We start from the raw sequence: 18,607 nt of genomic DNA, 5'->3' as shown, positions 1-18,607 counted from the left end.
GTGTTCGAAGGCTATCAGCGCCAGCGTACATTCGATGGGGTCCAGGTGCTTTTTCATTTGACAAACAATACTACAAAGTGTATTGTTTGTCTGATGGATATGTGGTCTGTAAAATGAATGGCCCATCAGGAATAATAAAGATATCCTTGATTGTAAAATTACAGAAAAAAACAACAAAACTCATGAATTCATGAATCACTGACAAATCTTTTTTAACTACAAATAAATAGTGCATCTTACTGTTAGGATTTGGTTGTGTGCTGATGTTTTTCCTGTTGAGTCTGTTTTTATAGGTTTAGTTTTGTGTTCTGTAAGCTTCTTTTGATCATGTCATGTTTACGGTTTTGTAGCTTAATTTAGTCTTTTGTTCATTCGCATGTTTAAGTTTCTGTCTTGTCTCTTATCTTAGTTCTTAGTCCTGCGTTTTAGTTCTTTGCCTTAGTTTCACATTGGCATAATGCCTGCCATGATTACCGTAACTACCAGGGTGTTTCTAGCTGATCAGGAAGCCTCAGGATTACAGTTTTTCTACGGGGCGTGACTTTTCCGACACATTCTCTAAGCCAACAGGTTCTCAATCATAAACAACAGAATCGGTTGATTGCCAATGACTCCTAAAATTCCATATATGAGCGTTGGAAAGTACCAGCGACATCTCCCTGGACCTTAAGTACGTCACGTGTCTGGTTAACGCTGTGAAATGTTGCAGCTACAAAACTAAAACTGATACAAGCAACATAGAGAGAGACGATGAAGGTTTTGCATTGTATGTTCAGTGGTTACTGACTGCAGCTTTAAGTTAAATATACGTCACATAACATACTTATTTCAACCCAAAACACAATCTGTTCCTAAACCCAGCCAAGTAGTTTTGTTTGAAGCAACATTTCACAACGTTAACCAGACACGTGACATACTTAAGGTCCAGGGAGCCTGTCGCTGGTACTTTCCAACGCTCATATATGGAGCACTAGCCCACATCCTTCTCCTTACTATACTCAGTACCAGTTCATCTGTTAGTCATGGTTTTGCAGCTGAAGCAGTGGGACAGAAGACTGGCTGTCTATTTAGCTGTAGGCTACAAGTGCCTTCTGCTGAAAAACTTTCACACGCAGTACAAATCATTGAATTCAGGTGTTTCAATCACTTCCATGGCCACAGGTGTTTAAAATCAAGCACCTAGGCATGCAGACTGCTTCTACAAACATTTGTGAAAGAATGGGTCGCTCTCAGGAGCTCAGTAAATTCAAGAGTGGGACTGTCATAGGTTGCCACCTGTGCAATAACTTCATTCGTGAAACTTCCTCACTACTAAATGTTCCACGGTCAACTGTTAGTGGTTTTTATAACAAAGTGGAACAACACAAACTCAGCCACAAAGTAGTAGGCCACATAAAATCACAAAGCACATGCTGAGGCCAACTTTCTGCAGAGCTACAGATCTCCAAACGTTGTGTGGCCTTCGGATTAGCTCAAGAAAAGTTTGTAGAGAACTTCAAGGAATGGGTTTCCATGGCCGAGCAGCTGCATCCAAGCCTTACATCACCAAGTATTATGGTGTGGGGTTGTTTTTTCAGGGGTTGGGCTTGGTCCCTTGGTTCCAGTGAAAGGAACTAGAGCGGAGACTGTGAGCCAGGCCTTCTTGCCCAACATCTGTGCCTGACCTCACAAATGCGCTTCTAGAAGAATGGTCAAAAATTCCCATAAACACACTGCTAAACCTTGTGGACAGCCTTCCCAGAACAGTTGAAGCTGTTATAGCTGCAAAGGGTGGGCCAATTCCATATTAAACCCTACACATTAAGAATGGGATGTCATTAACCTTCATGTGCATGTAAAGTAGGTGACCCAAAACTTTTGGTAATACCGGGTATATCTTGAATAAATAAATTCTAAATGTGCTTCAACACCCTGCCGCACACCTCTCCCTCTCTTTTACTCCTTGTAGAACCTGTTTGTTTTCAATCTAAATTTGGAAAGTCCCACTGCGTCATCATGCAAGAAATCTTAAAGCTGAACTCCTGGAGCCAGCTGTCACATTGTTCATTTGCGATAACAGTGCTACAACAGATAGTAGGTCACCATGATGGAGTTGTTAACATTTGATAGGGAGAACCGGGAGCGTATCCAAGCAGTGGAGAAATCATTTGGTGCATCAGGGAGGTCTCTAACCAAGCAAGGTCGGATTCTGATGGGACAGGGCCGTCTGATGAAGCAGGGCCGTCGGAAGCCCCAACCTAAGATGTTCTTTCTCTTCAACGATGTGCTGGTGTACGGAAGCATCCTTCTGAACCGCCGCTGGTACAAAAATCAGAAGATCATCCCTCTAGGTGAGCAACTATAACCTAGTTTATTCCTGCTAATCAGAATGCTGCACAATGACACAAAAAAATAGGTTCTCCTGAAAAACCAGGACAAAGTTTTTTAAATATAATGCTTTTTTAACACCACAAAATTCAGTTCACCTTCGCAACACTGATGCAGCTGCAGTAGTTACTTATGTAGGCGGATATCTCAAAACCCCAGCCAATAAAATAAATGTCTATCAGTTGAATCCAATAACGGATTAGACTATCTTGCAGTGCAGAAATGGGACGTTATTAACATTGTTCATGACATGAATCACAGGTAGAAAAACAGAAATGTATCTTGGTGGACAAGCCTGTTGACCATAACATAGAATCCATATGTTTTTTTTTGCGTTTGTATCAATATGCCATCTTCACTGTCATTTCAGAGGACATCCAGCTGGAGGACATGGAGGACGGTATGGTATTGAAGAACCAGTGGCTGATCCGTACACCATGCAAGTCTTTTTTTGTGTCCGCCCCTTCATATGAGGAGAAGCGGGCCTGGATTGAGCACATTGAAGACTGCCGGTCCAGCCTGCTGCAAGGCGGCAGCCAGCAAACTGGTTCAACAACATTTGCTGTTTCCTGGATCCCAGACCAGGCCTCCTTCAAATGCATGCGCTGCTTCAACAAGTTCTCTGCGACCAATCGTCGACACCACTGCCGGAAATGTGGCTTTTTGGTCTGCAATTCGTGCTCCAAGCAGCGAGCAGTGATAAGCCACATTCACCCAACTAAGAAGTTGAGGGTCTGCAGTCTCTGCCACACAAGGAATGAGGACGATGAGAAATCTCGCCTGAGGGGAGACAGCTCTGGAAAGACTAGTTCAGATGAGGACGAGGTGGCAGCATCCAGCGATGAAGAGGAGAGAGATGAGGGAGAGGACATGATTCAGAACTACGCTTGCAGCAGCTGGCTGGACTCCCGGATGGGCACCTGGGGACAGATGGGCACCTATGTTTACCCAAGACCAATAAGTCTGCAGCTCTAGTGAAACATAACCACATCTGCTACATGTTCACCATCATTAAGAACCATAACAATGACTTGTGTTACCACAGTGTTGGACTTTTGAAAGGATTGAGATGAGACAAAACTGATCCAATTATTCGCACTAGAATCACGTTAGATTTGTATTTGTACATATTTACTGCTGTCATTACTGCACTTTTTTACAATGTATTTGGTTCATCTGCTGTGAAGTGTGTTGTTATTTGATGTCAGAGGATGTTGAGAAGAACAGGCCTCAGTATAACTGTAATCTAATATGTATGCGCCAGTCGCTGTTTAAATGTGAAAAGACATTTGCACATTATATCTGCTCTTTCATTTTGCTTTGGAATTATCCATGAACAATAAATCACACAGAAAACAAAAGGATTCGTGTTTGTGTATTGAGAGTCACGTTAGATGTACTTTTTCTGTCATGATTCTGAATTTTTCTTCCTCAAATTAAAATCTCAGTTGGGATTTTTTGTCATGGAGCTCCAAAGTGTTCAATATTAAATAATTATGATTATAAAAATGATTATGAAAGAAAGGACTGTAATATAAATTCTTGTGAGTTAGTCAAGGTCATTCTTTACTGTGATGTGTAAACATCCACCTGGATGTTGGTCAAGTGCTTTACCTAAGTCACAAGGCAGATGAAAGTCACATGAATAACATTCAAAGTGGAGACATTCAAGAAGCACACCAATCACACCATATCTCCTGCCCTTGGTTCCAATGTATGAAATGTTACTATCTGCACAGCTGTCATCATTTACTGACAGAGAGAAAGAGGTCGTTCTACTTCTAGATCTGCAAGTGACCCCGAGTGTGGCATGTACATGACCCATTCCTCACTTGAAACCCAGATTACGCCCACTAAGGGCACACTAAGAAAGAGTCCCTCACAATAACCACATGAATCAGTTAGAGAAAAATATATAAATTCAACAATAATTTGTTGTAAGAGATCCCGTCCATGATGTTGTTAGACTCTTCATATAAAAGTCTGAGCCTGTCAGTGGCAAAACAAAGCACTTTTTGTGGTTGACTTCAACCACCCTCAACCATTCTGCTTTGGATACTATGGCTAATGTAAACTTTTTACATGGGGGAGATTCTCCCAGAGGCTTTGGTGAGCAATTTCTTTGAATGTAGTGTCAAACCTATTTGACTTCTTATCACAGTGAAAAGGAAATATGGCCTATTTTCCTGCAAAATGTTGACTACAGAGTGCATTTTGTGATGTTGCCACATTGTGAGCAGGATTAAAGCAGGTTGTTCTGGCGAGTTCATTTCAAAGGAAATAGGACTGTCTCGTCAGACAAGCTTATCATGTTCTCTATGACGCAAAAAAGTACTTTCCTCCCTTATATTCCAGTCTCCTTATCTTAGCCTTTCTCTTTGTGTCTCTGTACTAGTGCAAAAGGACAATTTCATGTTATGATAATCAAGTAATTATAATAAAAATGTTGGGAAGCTCCCCTGGATGAAAATGAACCATCATTACTCTGAACTGGCTCTAAAGTGGCCGTATTATGCTTTTCCCCTTTTTATCATGTTTTTGTCTTTTTGTCATATAGCTGTTTTGTGTATAAGGTCTACAAAGTTGCTAAGTACCACCTATAATCATGCATAATTCAGGAGCAACAATCTTAAAAAACAAAAGTTGATTTTCAGCAGAAGGCACTTGTAGCCTACAGCTAAATAGCCAGCCAGTCTTCTGTCCTACTGCTTCAGCTGCAAAACCATGACTAACAGATGAACTGGTATTGAGGATAGTAAAGAGAAGGATGTGGGCTAGTGCATAATTAAATTGGGCCAATGATGTTTCTCTCTTGCTCTTATTTGGGTCCTTTGTAAAATTCCTGCCCTGATTTTCACATTGGCATAATGCCTGCCACGATTACCGTACCGACCAGGGTGTTTCTAGCTGATCAGGAAGCCTCAGGATTACAGTTTTTCTACGGGGTATGACTTTAAGTCAGCAGGTCCTCATACCTAAACGCAGATTAGGTTGATTGCCAATCACTCTCAATACTACATATATGAGTGTTGGAAAGTACCAGCAACAGGCTCCCTGGACCTTAAGTTAACGTTGTGAAATGTTGCAGTTTGGTTAGATTTAGGCAACAAAACTACTTGGTTGGTTTTAGGAACAGATTGTGTTTTGGGTTCAAAGTATGTTACGATACCTAAGAAGCGTAACTCATGTGACGTATATTTAACTTAAAGCTGCAGTCAGTAACCTTCATCTCTCTCTCTGCTGCTTGTATCACTTCACTAAGCCCCGCCCACCAAACCCATAAGAAGGAGCCAGTTGCCCTGCGAAACCTCATCCCACGGAGGGCTTGCTCTCCAAACCCCGGTCCCTCTCGCTTTGACTCGTCTTCTCAAAGACACCCCTCCAATGCTTTGCGACACAGGGCAGAGCGCCCCGGGCTTCAGAAGCTGCTGCAACGATGTCTAACAGCAGGATGAGAGGCTAGTACACCACTGTCCCCCCCTCAAGTTATTCCCCACTCTTTGTCATCATGCCTCTCTGCCACATTTTCTGCCAAGGACGAGCTGCTCTAAACTTGGAAGCTTAAAACACGTTTTTTGACAGAGGGTGAAAGAGGTACTGCAGCAATGAACATTAAAGGATGTAAACATTTTCTAGTAGCACCCCTAAATGAAAGCATGATGCTGAAAATGATCATAATATGGTCTCTCTAAAGTTATTTCCTCATCAGAAGGTGGCACAATGCCTAAACCTCCTTAGAGTTCCCCATGTATGTTACCATGCGGGTGTTAACCACACACATTGGATAACAGTATCACTGTTGTCTAGAAGTGTCTTTGATTTAATGACTGGAAGCATACTGTTTGTATCTGGCAGGTTTACATAGTCAGTATCTGTTCATTCCTGGAATGGCGCCAGTAGACAGGCAGGTGGGCCGCTCTGCTTATTAAAGACCTGCAAAACCAGATTTTGTTTCTCTTTTTTTCTCGGGATGTAAAGAGAATTTCAACAAAAAAGCTCTTGAAACATGAACTCTTGTGGAATCAGTACAAATTTTTTAATAAGAATTTTAGTCTCTTGTGACACATTTGTATTGTAGACTGCTGTTATGTTTGTCCAATTTCACATGTGCTTCATCCAATGTTAGCTTATATTGACACCAAATATCATATTTTGTAATATATGATAATATTAAAAAATTCTCAAATGGTTGACATAGTTTACGAAGTGTAAGTTTTTTAAGATTGGAACTTTTTTCAAACGTTTTGCTATACTTGGTCACAGAGTAATCCCTATGGCTCCAGATTAAAAATTTGAACAAAACCTGACTCAGTTAATAGACACAATTATGTATAATATCAACACATAAAATAGAAACTTTTATCACATTTTGATTTTAAAATTGCTAACATGTTGTAGTAAGATGGTGAACATGATAAACATACCTGTTTAACATCAGCATGTTAGCATTTAGCTCAAAGTACTGTTGTGGCAAATTACGGCCTCAAAGAGTCTTGTTTTAAAATAATTTCATACATTAGTATTAGCAACAAAATATCACATTAATGTTGTATCTGATTTTTATGAGCTGATCATTTGCTTCCAGTTGTATCTGTTAAGTAAATATAGAAGAGTAAAAATATTACATTTTCCTCCGAAATGTACAGTGGAGGTATAAAGTTTTAAAAAATGCATAAATACTCAAAACTGGGTAAATTTACTACTCACGTAAGAGTCATGTTATTATTTGCACTGAATTTGCAGAGTAACCTTTTAATTTTATAAACATGTACACTATATTTCCAAAAGATTTTGAATCATTGAGTTCAGGTTTTCCAATAACTTCCATGGCCACAGGTGTTTAAAATCAAGCGCCTAGGCGTGCAGACTGCTTCTACAAACATTTGTGAAAGTTGCTGAAGTACCGCTTTCACCCTCTGTCAGTTGTTTTAAGCTCCAAAACTTAGAGCAGCTCGTCCTTGCCAGAAAATGTGGCAGAGAGGCATGATGACAAAGAGTGGGGAATAACTTGAGGGGGGGACAGTGGTGTACTAGCCTCTCATCCTGCTGTTAGACATCGTTGCAGCAGCTTCTGAAGCCCGGGGCGCTCTGCCCTGTCTCGCAAAGCGTTGGAGGGGTGTCTTTGAGAAGACGAGTCAAAGCGAGAGGGTTTGGAGAGCAAGCCCTCCGTGGGATGAGGTTTCGCAGGGCAACTGGCTCCTTCTTATGGGTTTGGTGGGCGGGGCTTAGTGAAGTGATACGAGCAACATAGAGAGAGACAATGAAGGTTTTGGCATTGTATGTTCAGTGGTTACTGACTGGAGCTTTAAGTTAAATATACGTCACGTAACATACTTATTTCAACCCAAACCACAATCTGTTCCTAAACCCAGCCAAGTAGTTTTGTTGCCTAAACCTAACAGCAACATTTCACAATGTTAACCAGACACGTGACGTACTTAAGGTCCAGGGAGATGTCGCTGGTACTTTCCAACGCTCATATATGGAGTATTGGGAGTCATTGGCAATCAACCGATTCTGTTGTTTATGTATGAGAACCTGTTGGCTTAGAGAATGTGTCGGAAAAGTCACGCCCCGTAGAAATACTGTAATGCTGAGGCTTCCTGATCAGCTAGAAACACCCTGGTAGTTACGGTAATCATGGCAGGCATTATGCCAATGTGAAAATCAGGGCAGGAATTTTACAAAGGGCCCAAACAAGAGCAAGAGAGATACATAGAGATACATCATTGGCCCAATTTAATTATGCACTAGCCCACATCCTTCTCCTTACTATCCTCAGTACCAGTTCATCTGTTAGTCATGGTTTTGCAGCTGAAGCAGTGGGACAGAAGACTGGCTGTCTATTTAGCTGTAGGCTACAAGTGCCTTCTGCTGAAAAACTTTCACACGCAGTACAAATCATTGAATTCAGGTGTTTCAATCACTTCCATGGCCACAGGTGTTTAAAATCAAGCACCTAGGCATGCAGACTGCTTCTACAAACATTTGTGAAAGAATGGGTCGCTCTCAGGAGCTCAGTGAATTCAAGAGTGGGACCGTCATAGGTTGCCACCTGTGCAATAACTTAATTCGTGAAACTTCCTCACTACTAAATGTTCCACGGTCAACTGTTAGTGGTTTTTACAACAAAGTGGAAGCGATTGGGAACAACACAAACTCAGCCACAAAGTAGTAGGCCACATAAAATCACAAAGCACATGCTGAGGCCAACTTTCTGCAGAGCTACAGATCTCCAAACGTCGTGTGGCCTTCGGATTAGCTCAAGAAAAGTTCGTAGAGAACTTCAAGGAATGGGTTTCCATGGCCGAGCAGCTGCATCCAAGCCTTACATCACCAAGTGCAATGCAAAGCATCAGATGCACTGGTGTAAAGCACGCCGCCACTGGACACTAGAGCAGTGGAGACGTGTTCTCTGGAGTGACAATCATCAGTCTGGGTTTGGCAGTTGCCAGGAGAACGGTACTTGTCTGACTGCATTGTACCAAGTGTAAAGTTTGGTGGAGGGGGTATTATGGTGTGGGGTTGTTTTTTCAGGGGTTGGGCTTGGTCCCTTGGTTCTAGTGAAAGGAACTGTTAAGGCTTCAGTATACCAAGACATTTTGGGAAACAGTTTGGGGATGCCCCTTCCTGTTCCAACATGACTGCGTACCAATGCACAAAGCAAGGTCCATAAAGACATGGATGAACAAGTTTGTTGTGGAGAACTTGACTGGCCTACACAGAGTCCTGACCTCAGCCCAATAGAGCACATTTGGGATGAACTAGAGTGGAGACTGTGAGCCAGGCCTTCTTGCCCAACATCTGTGCCTGACCTCACAAATGCGCTTCTAGAAGAATGGTCAAAAATTCCCATAAACACACTGCTAAACCTTGTGGACAGCCTTCCCAGAACAGTTGAAGCTGTTATAGCTGCAAAGGGTGGGCCAATTCCATATTAAACCCTACAGATTAAGAATGGGATGTCATTAACCTTCATGTGCATGTAAAGTAGGTGACCCAAAACTTTTGGTAATACCGGGTATATCTTGAATAAATAAATTCTAAATGTGCTTCAACACCCTGCCGCACACCTCTCCCTCTCTTTTACTCCTTGTAGAACCTGTTTGTTTTCAATCTAAATTTGGAAAGTCCCACTGCGTCATCATGCAAGAAATCTTAAAGCTGAACTCCTGGAGCCAGCTGTCACATTGTTCATTTGCGATAACAGTGCTACAACAGATAGTAGGTCACCATGATGGAGTTGTTAACATTTGATAGGGAGAACCGGGAGCGTATCCAAGCAGTGGAGAAATCATTTGGTGCATCAGGGAGGTCTCTAACCAAGCAAGGTCGGATTCTGATGGGACAGGGCCGTCTGATGAAGCAGGGCCGTCGGAAGCCCCAACCTAAGATGTTCTTTCTCTTCAACGATGTGCTGGTGTACGGAAGCATCCTTCTGAACCGCCGCTGGTACAAAAATCAGAAGATCATCCCTCTAGGTGAGCAACTATAACCTAGTTTATTCCTGCTAATCAGAATGCTGCACAATGACACAAAAAAATAGGTTCTCCTGAAAAACCAGGACAAAGTTTTTTAAATATAATGCTTTTTAACACCACAAAATTCAGTTCACCTTCGCAACACTGATGCAGCTGCAGTAGTTACTTATGTAGGCGGATATCTCAAAACCCCAGCCAATAAAATAAATGTCTATCAGTTGAATCCAATAACGGATTAGACTATCTTGCAGTGCAGAAATGGGACGTTATTAACATTGTTCATGACATGAATCACAGGTAGAAAAACAGAAATGTATCTTGGTGGACAAGCCTGTTGACCATAACATAGAATCCATATGTTTTTTTTTGCGTTTGTATCAATATGCCATCTTCACTGTCATTTCAGAGGACATCCAGCTGGAGGACATGGAGGACGGTATGGTATTGAAGAACCAGTGGCTGATCCGTACACCATGCAAGTCTTTTTTTGTGTCCGCCCCTTCATATGAGGAGAAGCGGGCCTGGATTGAGCACATTGAAGACTGCCGGTCCAGCCTGCTGCAAGGCGGCAGCCAGCAAACTGGTTCAACAACATTTGCTGTTTCCTGGATCCCAGACCAGGCCTCCTTCAAATGCATGCGCTGCTTCAACAAGTTCTCTGCGACCAATCGTCGACACCACTGCCGGAAATGTGGCTTTTTGGTCTGCAATTCGTGCTCCAAGCAGCGAGCAGTGATAAGCCACATTCACCCAACTAAGAAGTTGAGGGTCTGCAGTCTCTGCCACACAAGGAATGAGGACGATGAGAAATCTCGCCTGAGGGGAGACAGCTCTGGAAAGACTAGTTCAGATGAGGACGAGGTGGCAGCATCCAGCGATGAAGAGGAGAGAGATGAGGGAGAGGACATGATTCAGAACTACGCTTGCAGCAGCTGGCTGGACTCCCGGATGGGCACCTGGGGACAGATGGGCACCTATGTTTACCCAAGACCAATAAGTCTGCAGCTCTAGTGAAACATAACCACATCTGCTACATGTTCACCATCATTAAGAACCATAACAATGACTTGTGTGTTACCACAGTGTTGGACTTTTGAAAGGATTGAGATGAGACAAAACTGATCCAATTATTCGCACTAGAATCACGTTAGATTTGTATTTGTACATATTTACTGCTGTCATTACTGCACTTTTTACAATGTATTTGGTTCATCTGCTGTGAAGTGTGTTGCTATTTGATGTCAGAGGATGTTGAGAAGAACAGGCCTCAGTATAACTGTAATCTAATATGTATGCGCCAGTCGCTGTTTAAATGTGAAAAGACATTTGCACATTATATCTGCTCTTTCATTTTGCTTTGGAATTATCCATGAACAATAAATCACACAGAAAACAAAAGGATTCATGTTTGTGTATTGAGAGTCACGTTAGATGCACCGATTGTACTTTTTCTGTCATGATTCTGAATTTTTCTTCCTCAAATTAAAATCTCAGTTGGGATTTTTGTCATGGAGCTCCAAAGTGGTCAATAATAAATAAATTATTGAGAAAAAAAGTAACTGATGAAAATTCTTTTGAGCCAGTCAACTCTTACTGATGAAGAAGATTTCAGGAAATTCAGGATTTGCAAACCAAATCTGCCGATTCCTCCTGTTTCACAATGTTTATCCAATTACTATCCCATAGAGTCTACGATGTAACCTTTACAAGGTCATTCTATGGCCTAAATATGTGTAGCCATCCTACTGGAAATTTGTCACACGCTTTACCAAACAGATGAAAGTCACATGAATAACATTCAAAGCGGAGACAGTCTGTAAACAACTAAGATGGAAGAAGCACACCATCTCTCCTGCTTTGGTTCCTATCACAGGGAATAAAATGTTATTTCCTTCTTCTTATAAAAAAAGTATAGGACTTTTTATTTAATAAATTACATTTTCCCAAGAACACTTGTATTTCATGTCACTTTTCAGTCAAGTCACTGTGGTCATAGCCCTCTCATCTTTCAGCCAATCGCACGTCCCCCAACTCTTAAGCTAGCAGTATTAGTTAGTCAGTTCCTGTTAGCTAGAGAAACAACAATGCCAACATTGGTTTGAATCAATCAACTACAAGCTGCTGCTATAAACAAACATACACAGTAACAAAACCTTTGTGGCTTTTGAGTAGCTTGTTAGCAGTGATATTTATTGTGAAAACAGTAAAATGACTAAGAGTAAGAGTTTGGAATAGCTGGTGCTTTCCTAAGATTTAATTATAGTTGAATTTAGTTGTATTTAATTACTTAAATGCTTAAATGCTTTGAGCATTGGGTTAAAAGTCTCCTCTGTTATCTATTTTTATTCCAATAACCACTGCCTACCTGGAACACATTGCAGACTGATTTGCAGTTGCGAAATCTGATCTCTTTTGGTGAATTTCAACACCGCATGAAAGACTTTGAAGTTGATGCTATAAATTTTTGTCACTGCTTTAAAAATATCTAAATCCTTTAAACCTATGGTATGTATAAATTGTACTTTTAAGTAGTCTAATGTTTGTATGTGTATGTGTGTGTGTAATGCATTGTAAGAGTCTGGTTAAATGTTCTTTGTTGTTGTGCGTGTGCTTGGTGTTCGTATTTGTAACTGTGCTCTGTCAATATGCTGCTATTTTGGCCAGGTCTCTCTTGAAAAAGAGGTTTTAAATCTTAATGATCGTCTGGTTAAATAAAGGTTAAACAAAAAAAATTAAAAATCTGCAAAGATTTTGGCTTTTGCATGGTTTTAGTGAATTTGTTTCCTGAAACAGTTTTATACACGCTAATGTTTGGGATTGACAATCACTGATATGTGAGGTTAAACATTTTATGTTGCAACCCTGTGTGAGGAAACTTGTTTTTGGATGTGTCTGTCTGTCTGTCTGTTGGTATGTGAGCCAGAGAGATGACAGTGGAGAGATGATATCTGTTGGGCGTGGCTTTGTCGGTAATAGAGAGGAGGTTTTGTGTAAAAATGCCAGAGATTTTCTCATCAAAGATATTTGTGCGTTATCTGGGACTGAAGGGCAGTTGTGACTTGCTTATACAAACTGAGGAGGCAGGTGTCATTCTAAAGTTCACTCAGTATAATCTGATTCTCTTTATACCACAAAAACATGGGACTTCGACCATCCTCTCTATTGCTTCTGCTTTGGATTCTATCCAAATGGCTAAACATTTCACATGGGGGAGATTCTCCCAGAGGCTTTGGTAATAATTACTGAGTCGTTTCTTTGAACGTGGTGTCAAACCTCCTAACTTCTATCACATGGAGCAAGGAAATGTGATATATTTTCCTGCAAAAAATTCCACAGTGCATTAATCAGATGAAGGTTTGTTTTGTTTCCTTAATAAAAGTGGTTAACCGTTCCTGGTTAGGTGTTATTTAATGAGTTTCTCATCATGAAGGCCTTTTGTATTTATAACAGCACCCTAGTGTTTCTCTCAAGTCTTCTCTCAGGAATGTCCACTCTCCTATTCCATATCATGCCAGAAACATTTATTTATTCACTGTAATTTTAGGGGGAAAAAACATTATTATATTATTAAAAGTCTTTATTATGCACCACTGAAACACATCTGATGCTGCATTGTAGTCATGATTGATTTAAGTAATGTATTTAAATGTGCATGTGGCACCTATTTGCTACAATAAATTCATTCATTTTGATTCATTTAGAAACCCCTGTACTTTATTAATATTTCCTGTCTTTCAGCAAGTTTTCTGCTCATGTTTAAAACTTCCTGCATGTTAAAAATCTAACCCACATCCCCTTCAGACTGCCACACATAACTGTTTGGGACTGTACTAGATAAGACAAGGAGGTGAAAAACCAAAACTAACCAAAAACACTTCTGATCAGGCACAAATTTCCCCACAAATCCACACAAATGTTAACTCCAGCATCTCCAATAATGTGCAGTGCTGTCAATGATTATTATCATTGTTTGCATATAAATAATATTACCTTACTGGGTTTTGTATTAATCTTAATCCTTCATTAAACATTTTATTATTATCACTAAATCTTTAGTGTTTAAGGAGGCAGTGCATTCTCTTTACTACTTTCATTCACAAGGACAATTTGGTTTCTCAGCAGCGCCAAAAATGGTATTTAACCAAGTCTAACTTTGATCACGTTGATTTGATTTGCTGGTAATAATATTGGCTTATTTTTTAATCTTCCAACCTGAGGAAGAGAAAAAAATCCCAGTTCTCAACTGTGCAACATAAAACCTTTGGTTTCTAAAAGAAACATAACATTTGTGCCAAGCCTTTGTTTGATATGCACATATATCCACATATGCTTTCAAACTTCAATACAAGCTTACTTTTAATAGGCTTGTTTCTCTGACCTACACACAGAAAAGCCATCTCTGATCATCTCTGATCAAACCACTGATGTTACAGTTAATAAATACCTCTTGAATTTAGAGTAAAAGTTTCCAGTAATACTTGAAATTCTCATATGTCAAAGTCCATGGCTAAACATATAAACAAGATACTGAAAGTGGTTTCTAAATGTAGCCTAATATTTGTATTTGTATTTGTATTTGTAAAGATGATTTGTTTTGTTGCAGCTATCAGGCCTTGCTGTTTATAGTTCTGGACTATCTCGTCAGATAAGCCTATTGTGTACACTATGGCATGAAAAAGTACTTTCCTGCCTTATATTCCTTATATATTCTCCTTATCTTTGTCTTTCTTTTTGTGTCACTTAGTGCAAAGCATAATTTCATGTTATGCTAATGAAGTAACTCTAATAACAATTTTGGGAAACTCCCCTAATTAACTAAATGAAAATGAACCACCATTTCTCTGTTTAAAGCCTATTGTGCTTTTTTTTATGTTGTTTTAGTGTGTTATAGCTGTTTTTTGTCTATAAAAAGGTGTGCAAAGTTAGTTACAGTACTGTCTCCCACAGAAACCATTGCTGGCTGATACGCCTTTATAGTTCAGCCTTTTCTTCTGTTACTCTCAAGCCTGGAATATCATTATTTTAGGGGCGAGGCCACTTGACCTATGGAAAGCAGGGCCATCAAATAAAACAATGACTTTAAATCCATAGAAATAATGAATGTATCTTAAAGGGGCATTATGGAGTTTTCAGCAGCCACTAGTGGCGCGGTTTTAAGATTGCTACCAGGCATGTGCTCGTACGTGTGCTCGCTTGAATTCATGAGCGAGCATAATCCGAAACAAAACCACTTTCATACAGAAATCCTGCAATAAAAGCAGGAACACCAACATGCCGGCTGTGGCTTTTCGGTCAGACATGTTCAGGCTCTGTTATTTCAACGTTCTCGTCTCAGAGGCAGATCAACACTGGCTCCGCAACGTTACTTCATTCAGCGCAGCCAGACGCATATCGGCAGAGTGACAGCGGCCATAGACAGGCAGGGAGACAGCTTCACACAATATACTGGAATCAGATAAACCCCTACTGGAACGTTACAGTAATAGTTTTATCAGCTGCAGGTTGAACTAATCCATGCTCCTTACATGATCACAGTACATTTACTGCATTTAGCCGACGTGGTACAGCGTTGTTAGCTCGCCTGCTGCTTTCAGTAACTATCTTTACTATCTGTGTATCTTTCACCGGAGGCTCAGCAATGTCAGCATAGCTACATGTATTGGATGATAATGAAACGGGTAGTGAGCTGGACTGAATATTATAACGAGATTGTGTCACACTTTATAATAATAAGGCCGCAGTAAGTAACTTAACTGTAGTGTTAGTGGATGGCTCTTCCTCTGGGTTGTTGTCGCTGTGAAGTTGCAGTATTGTATATTATGTGGGTCACGTTAGTTACAGCAAGAGCGGTGGAGAAGCTATGTACCTGAGTATTGGTAAAACCACAATAGACCTAAACTGAACGTTACGAAGCAAACAGCAGCAGGTCCGAGCTACTGTAGCGTTAGCTGGCTGCTCCACATTAGCTTTTTACAGTTGCATCCTTTCTTGCAGGCTAAATCAACAGTGGTACACAAGATAGTAACATGGGTCGCGTTAGTTGGTGAAGTAATGTGGAAAGCGATATAACTTTGCACCGGATAACATTAGAAACTGCTCGGCGTTTGCGAAAAGCTAACGTGACTTTCTCTGTGTTTCTGCAGCTTTACTAATGCTCACTTTGTTCTTACTCAACATCATCTGAACCTGTTTGGTCTGATGGACTTCAGCACATAAACCTTTATTGTTGTTTTGTATCCTTACGTGGAGCCTGTGTTTTGCTGGGAGCCGGTTGTTTTATGGTGTTAGTGGACTGCATGTCGTAACAATGAAAAGTTGTGTTTCAGCAGATGCCTACAGCTAAATAGCCAGCCAGTCTTCTGTCCTACTGCTTCAGCTGCAAAACCATGACTAACAGATGAACTGGTATTGAGGATAGTAAGGAGAAGGATGTGGGCTAGTGCATAATTAAAGTGGGCCAATGATGTATTTCTCTTGCTCTTGTTTGGGCCCTTTGTAAAATTCCTGCCCTGATTTTTATGTAACACATTCACATTGGCATAATGCCTGGCATGATTACGTAACTATCAGCCAGCGTGTTTCTAGCTGATCAGGAATTCTCAGGATTACAGTATTTCTACGGGGCGTGACTTTTCCGACACATACTCTAAGCCAACAGGTCCTTATTAATAGGTCAAATAGGTTGATTGCCCAGGACACCCACAACTACATTTATGATCGTTGGAAAGTACCAGCGACAGGCTCACTGGACCTTAACTATGTTACATAAGTGTCTTGGTAATGTTGTGAAATGTTGCAGTTTGGTTAGGTGTAGGCAACAAAACTACTTGGTTGGTTTTAGGAACAGATTGTGGTTTGGGTTCAAATAATAAGTATGTTATGTGACGTATATTTAACTTGAAGCTGCAGTTGGTAATAATTGAACATACAATGCAAAACCTTCAATGTCTCTCTCACTTCACTAAGCCTGCTGTGGTGTCCGAACGATAATGCTGCGATGATGTGTTGAGAAGAAATCCGCTTGACACTGTTCTTGATTATAAAAGTTTATTACATCAAGGAATTCAGCATCAATTACAAGCTCTGCAGCAGCTTGGAGAGTGACCCAGCCCGATAACCACTCTGTCTCTCTGTACATTGAACACAGCTTATATAAGACATGTTTAGGTCTCTGCTAAATACCATATAAGGGCACAGTGCTGTAGACTAAGTGTAACCATCTGTTAGACACCACTTCCCCTAACACTGTGTCTCTCTCCAGCTCTGGGTCAGGGGTCAAATTCTATAGGAGGGTTCACTCTTGGTTCACCCATCAATCATTACTTCCTCATAAGGGTTCACTGTTCCTTTCACCAGCTGCAGAGCATTATATTAAACTGTAATGTCAAAAGCATATGTTATACACCACACTGCAAAACCTCATCCTGCAGAAGGCTTGCTCTGTATGTCGAGAGCCTTGCCAAGACCCCGTTCTCTCTCGCTTTGACTGTTCTTCTCAAAGACACACCTCCAACGCTTTGCAACACTGGGCAGAGCGCCCAGAAGAGGCTTCAGAAGCAGCTGCAACAACATCTAACAGCAGGATGAGAGGCTAGTACACCACTCTCCCCCCCTCAAAAGTTATTCCCATTATTTGATGTCATTCCTCTTTGCCACTCATCGATACAAGCACCATGGCATCAAACATAATGAGCCCAAAGCTCCAACTGCATTCTTGACAAAAAGTTATATTTGAAATAACTCCCTACTGCTGCTTTAAAACTTTAAATAAATCAACACCGACTTGGTTTCACACAGGACACAAGCCCTCTACTGGTGAAAGTCTTGTGTTTGACCCATCTGTCCATCCTAACCACATCAGACTTCCTCGCTCCTTTTACTACGTCGCCTGACTTCCTCTTGTCGCCCCTGTCATAATTACAACAGCAATCTATACATCCATTTTTCTGGTGAGGAAGAGAATCTTTAAGGCATCAGACCAATCACAACAGAGTAGGCCAGCTGACCAGTCAGTCAGTTTTTGGGAAGCTAATACGAAGCATTTCAGACAGAGGGTGAAAGAAGTACTGCAGCAATCTGCAGTATGAGAGAAATAATATGTTTTGAACATTGAAGCATGTCAACCTATTGTAGTAGCACCCCCAAATAAAAGCATGAACCTGAAAATAAGGCTTACCACATACACTGTAGAAGTGTCTTTGATTTAATGACTAGAAGCATACTCAAGCATACTGTTTGTATCTGGCATGTTTACTCATCACTGCTGAAACTCATCCAAGACACATTTTCACGTACAGTTTGAGTGGTGCAGGTAGACAGGCTGGTGGGCCGCTGGGCTTATTACAGGCCTGCAACAACAAATACCACATTTTGCATTTGATTTGTTGATTAGGTGTAGCTTATTTTTACTGTTAATATATTGTTGCGTGTTTAATCTATAACAATGTATTTTATTGTATAAGCTGATCATGCTTGAGGAAAATTCTTGTAAGCAAGACAACTCTTATTGATGAAGAAGGTTACAGGATATTCAGAATGTCAAGATTAACTGAAACTCGGCCGAGGAGACCGTGGCATCGGCAGTACAGAGTGAGAACACAGTGTAGTATTACACCAAAGCTGCCGATTCCTTCCTGGTCCACAAAGTGTATCCCTTTGCTATCCCACAGAGTCTACAATGTATCCCGTAGAAGGTCATTCTTTACTGACCTAAATATGTGTAAACATCCTACTGGATGTTGTTCAGATGTTTTACCTCA

The 18,607-nt window shown here is 40.8% G+C and overlaps 2 protein-coding genes across 2 annotated transcripts; both read left to right on the top strand.

Annotated features, from left to right (window-relative positions):
- Nucleotides 1–2,046: 2,046 nt before the first annotated feature.
- Nucleotides 2,047–3,731, top strand: LOC119883984 (pleckstrin homology domain-containing family F member 1-like). The gene is made up of 2 exons (XM_038694480.1): nucleotides 2,047–2,330; nucleotides 2,738–3,731. The coding sequence occupies exons 1-2, from the start codon at nucleotides 2,084–2,086 to the stop codon at nucleotides 3,340–3,342; spliced, it is 852 nt and encodes a 283-aa protein (XP_038550408.1). The 5' UTR covers nucleotides 2,047–2,083; the 3' UTR covers nucleotides 3,343–3,731.
- A 5,829-nt stretch (nucleotides 3,732–9,560) lies between these two features.
- Nucleotides 9,561–11,249, top strand: LOC119883973 (pleckstrin homology domain-containing family F member 1-like). Its single transcript, XM_038694473.1, has 2 exons — nucleotides 9,561–9,848; nucleotides 10,255–11,249. Exons 1-2 carry the CDS (start codon nucleotides 9,602–9,604, stop codon nucleotides 10,857–10,859), a joined length of 852 nt encoding a protein of 283 aa, XP_038550401.1. The 5' UTR covers nucleotides 9,561–9,601; the 3' UTR covers nucleotides 10,860–11,249.
- Nucleotides 11,250–18,607: the final 7,358 nt, after the last annotated feature.

The sequence above is a fragment of the Micropterus salmoides genome, unplaced genomic scaffold (assembly GCF_014851395.1).
Source record: "Micropterus salmoides isolate LMB-PRFRI ecotype aquatic unplaced genomic scaffold, ASM1485139v1 Ms_hic_scaffold_10, whole genome shotgun sequence".
NCBI classification, from domain to species: domain Eukaryota; kingdom Metazoa; phylum Chordata; class Actinopteri; order Centrarchiformes; family Centrarchidae; genus Micropterus; species Micropterus salmoides.
This window is presented reverse-complemented; position numbering and strand designations above follow the sequence as displayed.

Coding starts and splice junctions, on each gene's coding strand:
- LOC119883984 (XM_038694480.1), top strand. CDS start 2,084: ATGATGGAGTTGTTAACATTTGATAGGGAGAACCGGGAGCGTATCCAA. Junction 2,331..2,737: donor TCAGAAGATCATCCCTCTAG/GTGAGCAACTAT, acceptor CTGTCATTTCAG/AGGACATCCAGCTGGAGGAC.
- LOC119883973 (XM_038694473.1), top strand. CDS start 9,602: ATGATGGAGTTGTTAACATTTGATAGGGAGAACCGGGAGCGTATCCAA. Junction 9,849..10,254: donor TCAGAAGATCATCCCTCTAG/GTGAGCAACTAT, acceptor CTGTCATTTCAG/AGGACATCCAGCTGGAGGAC.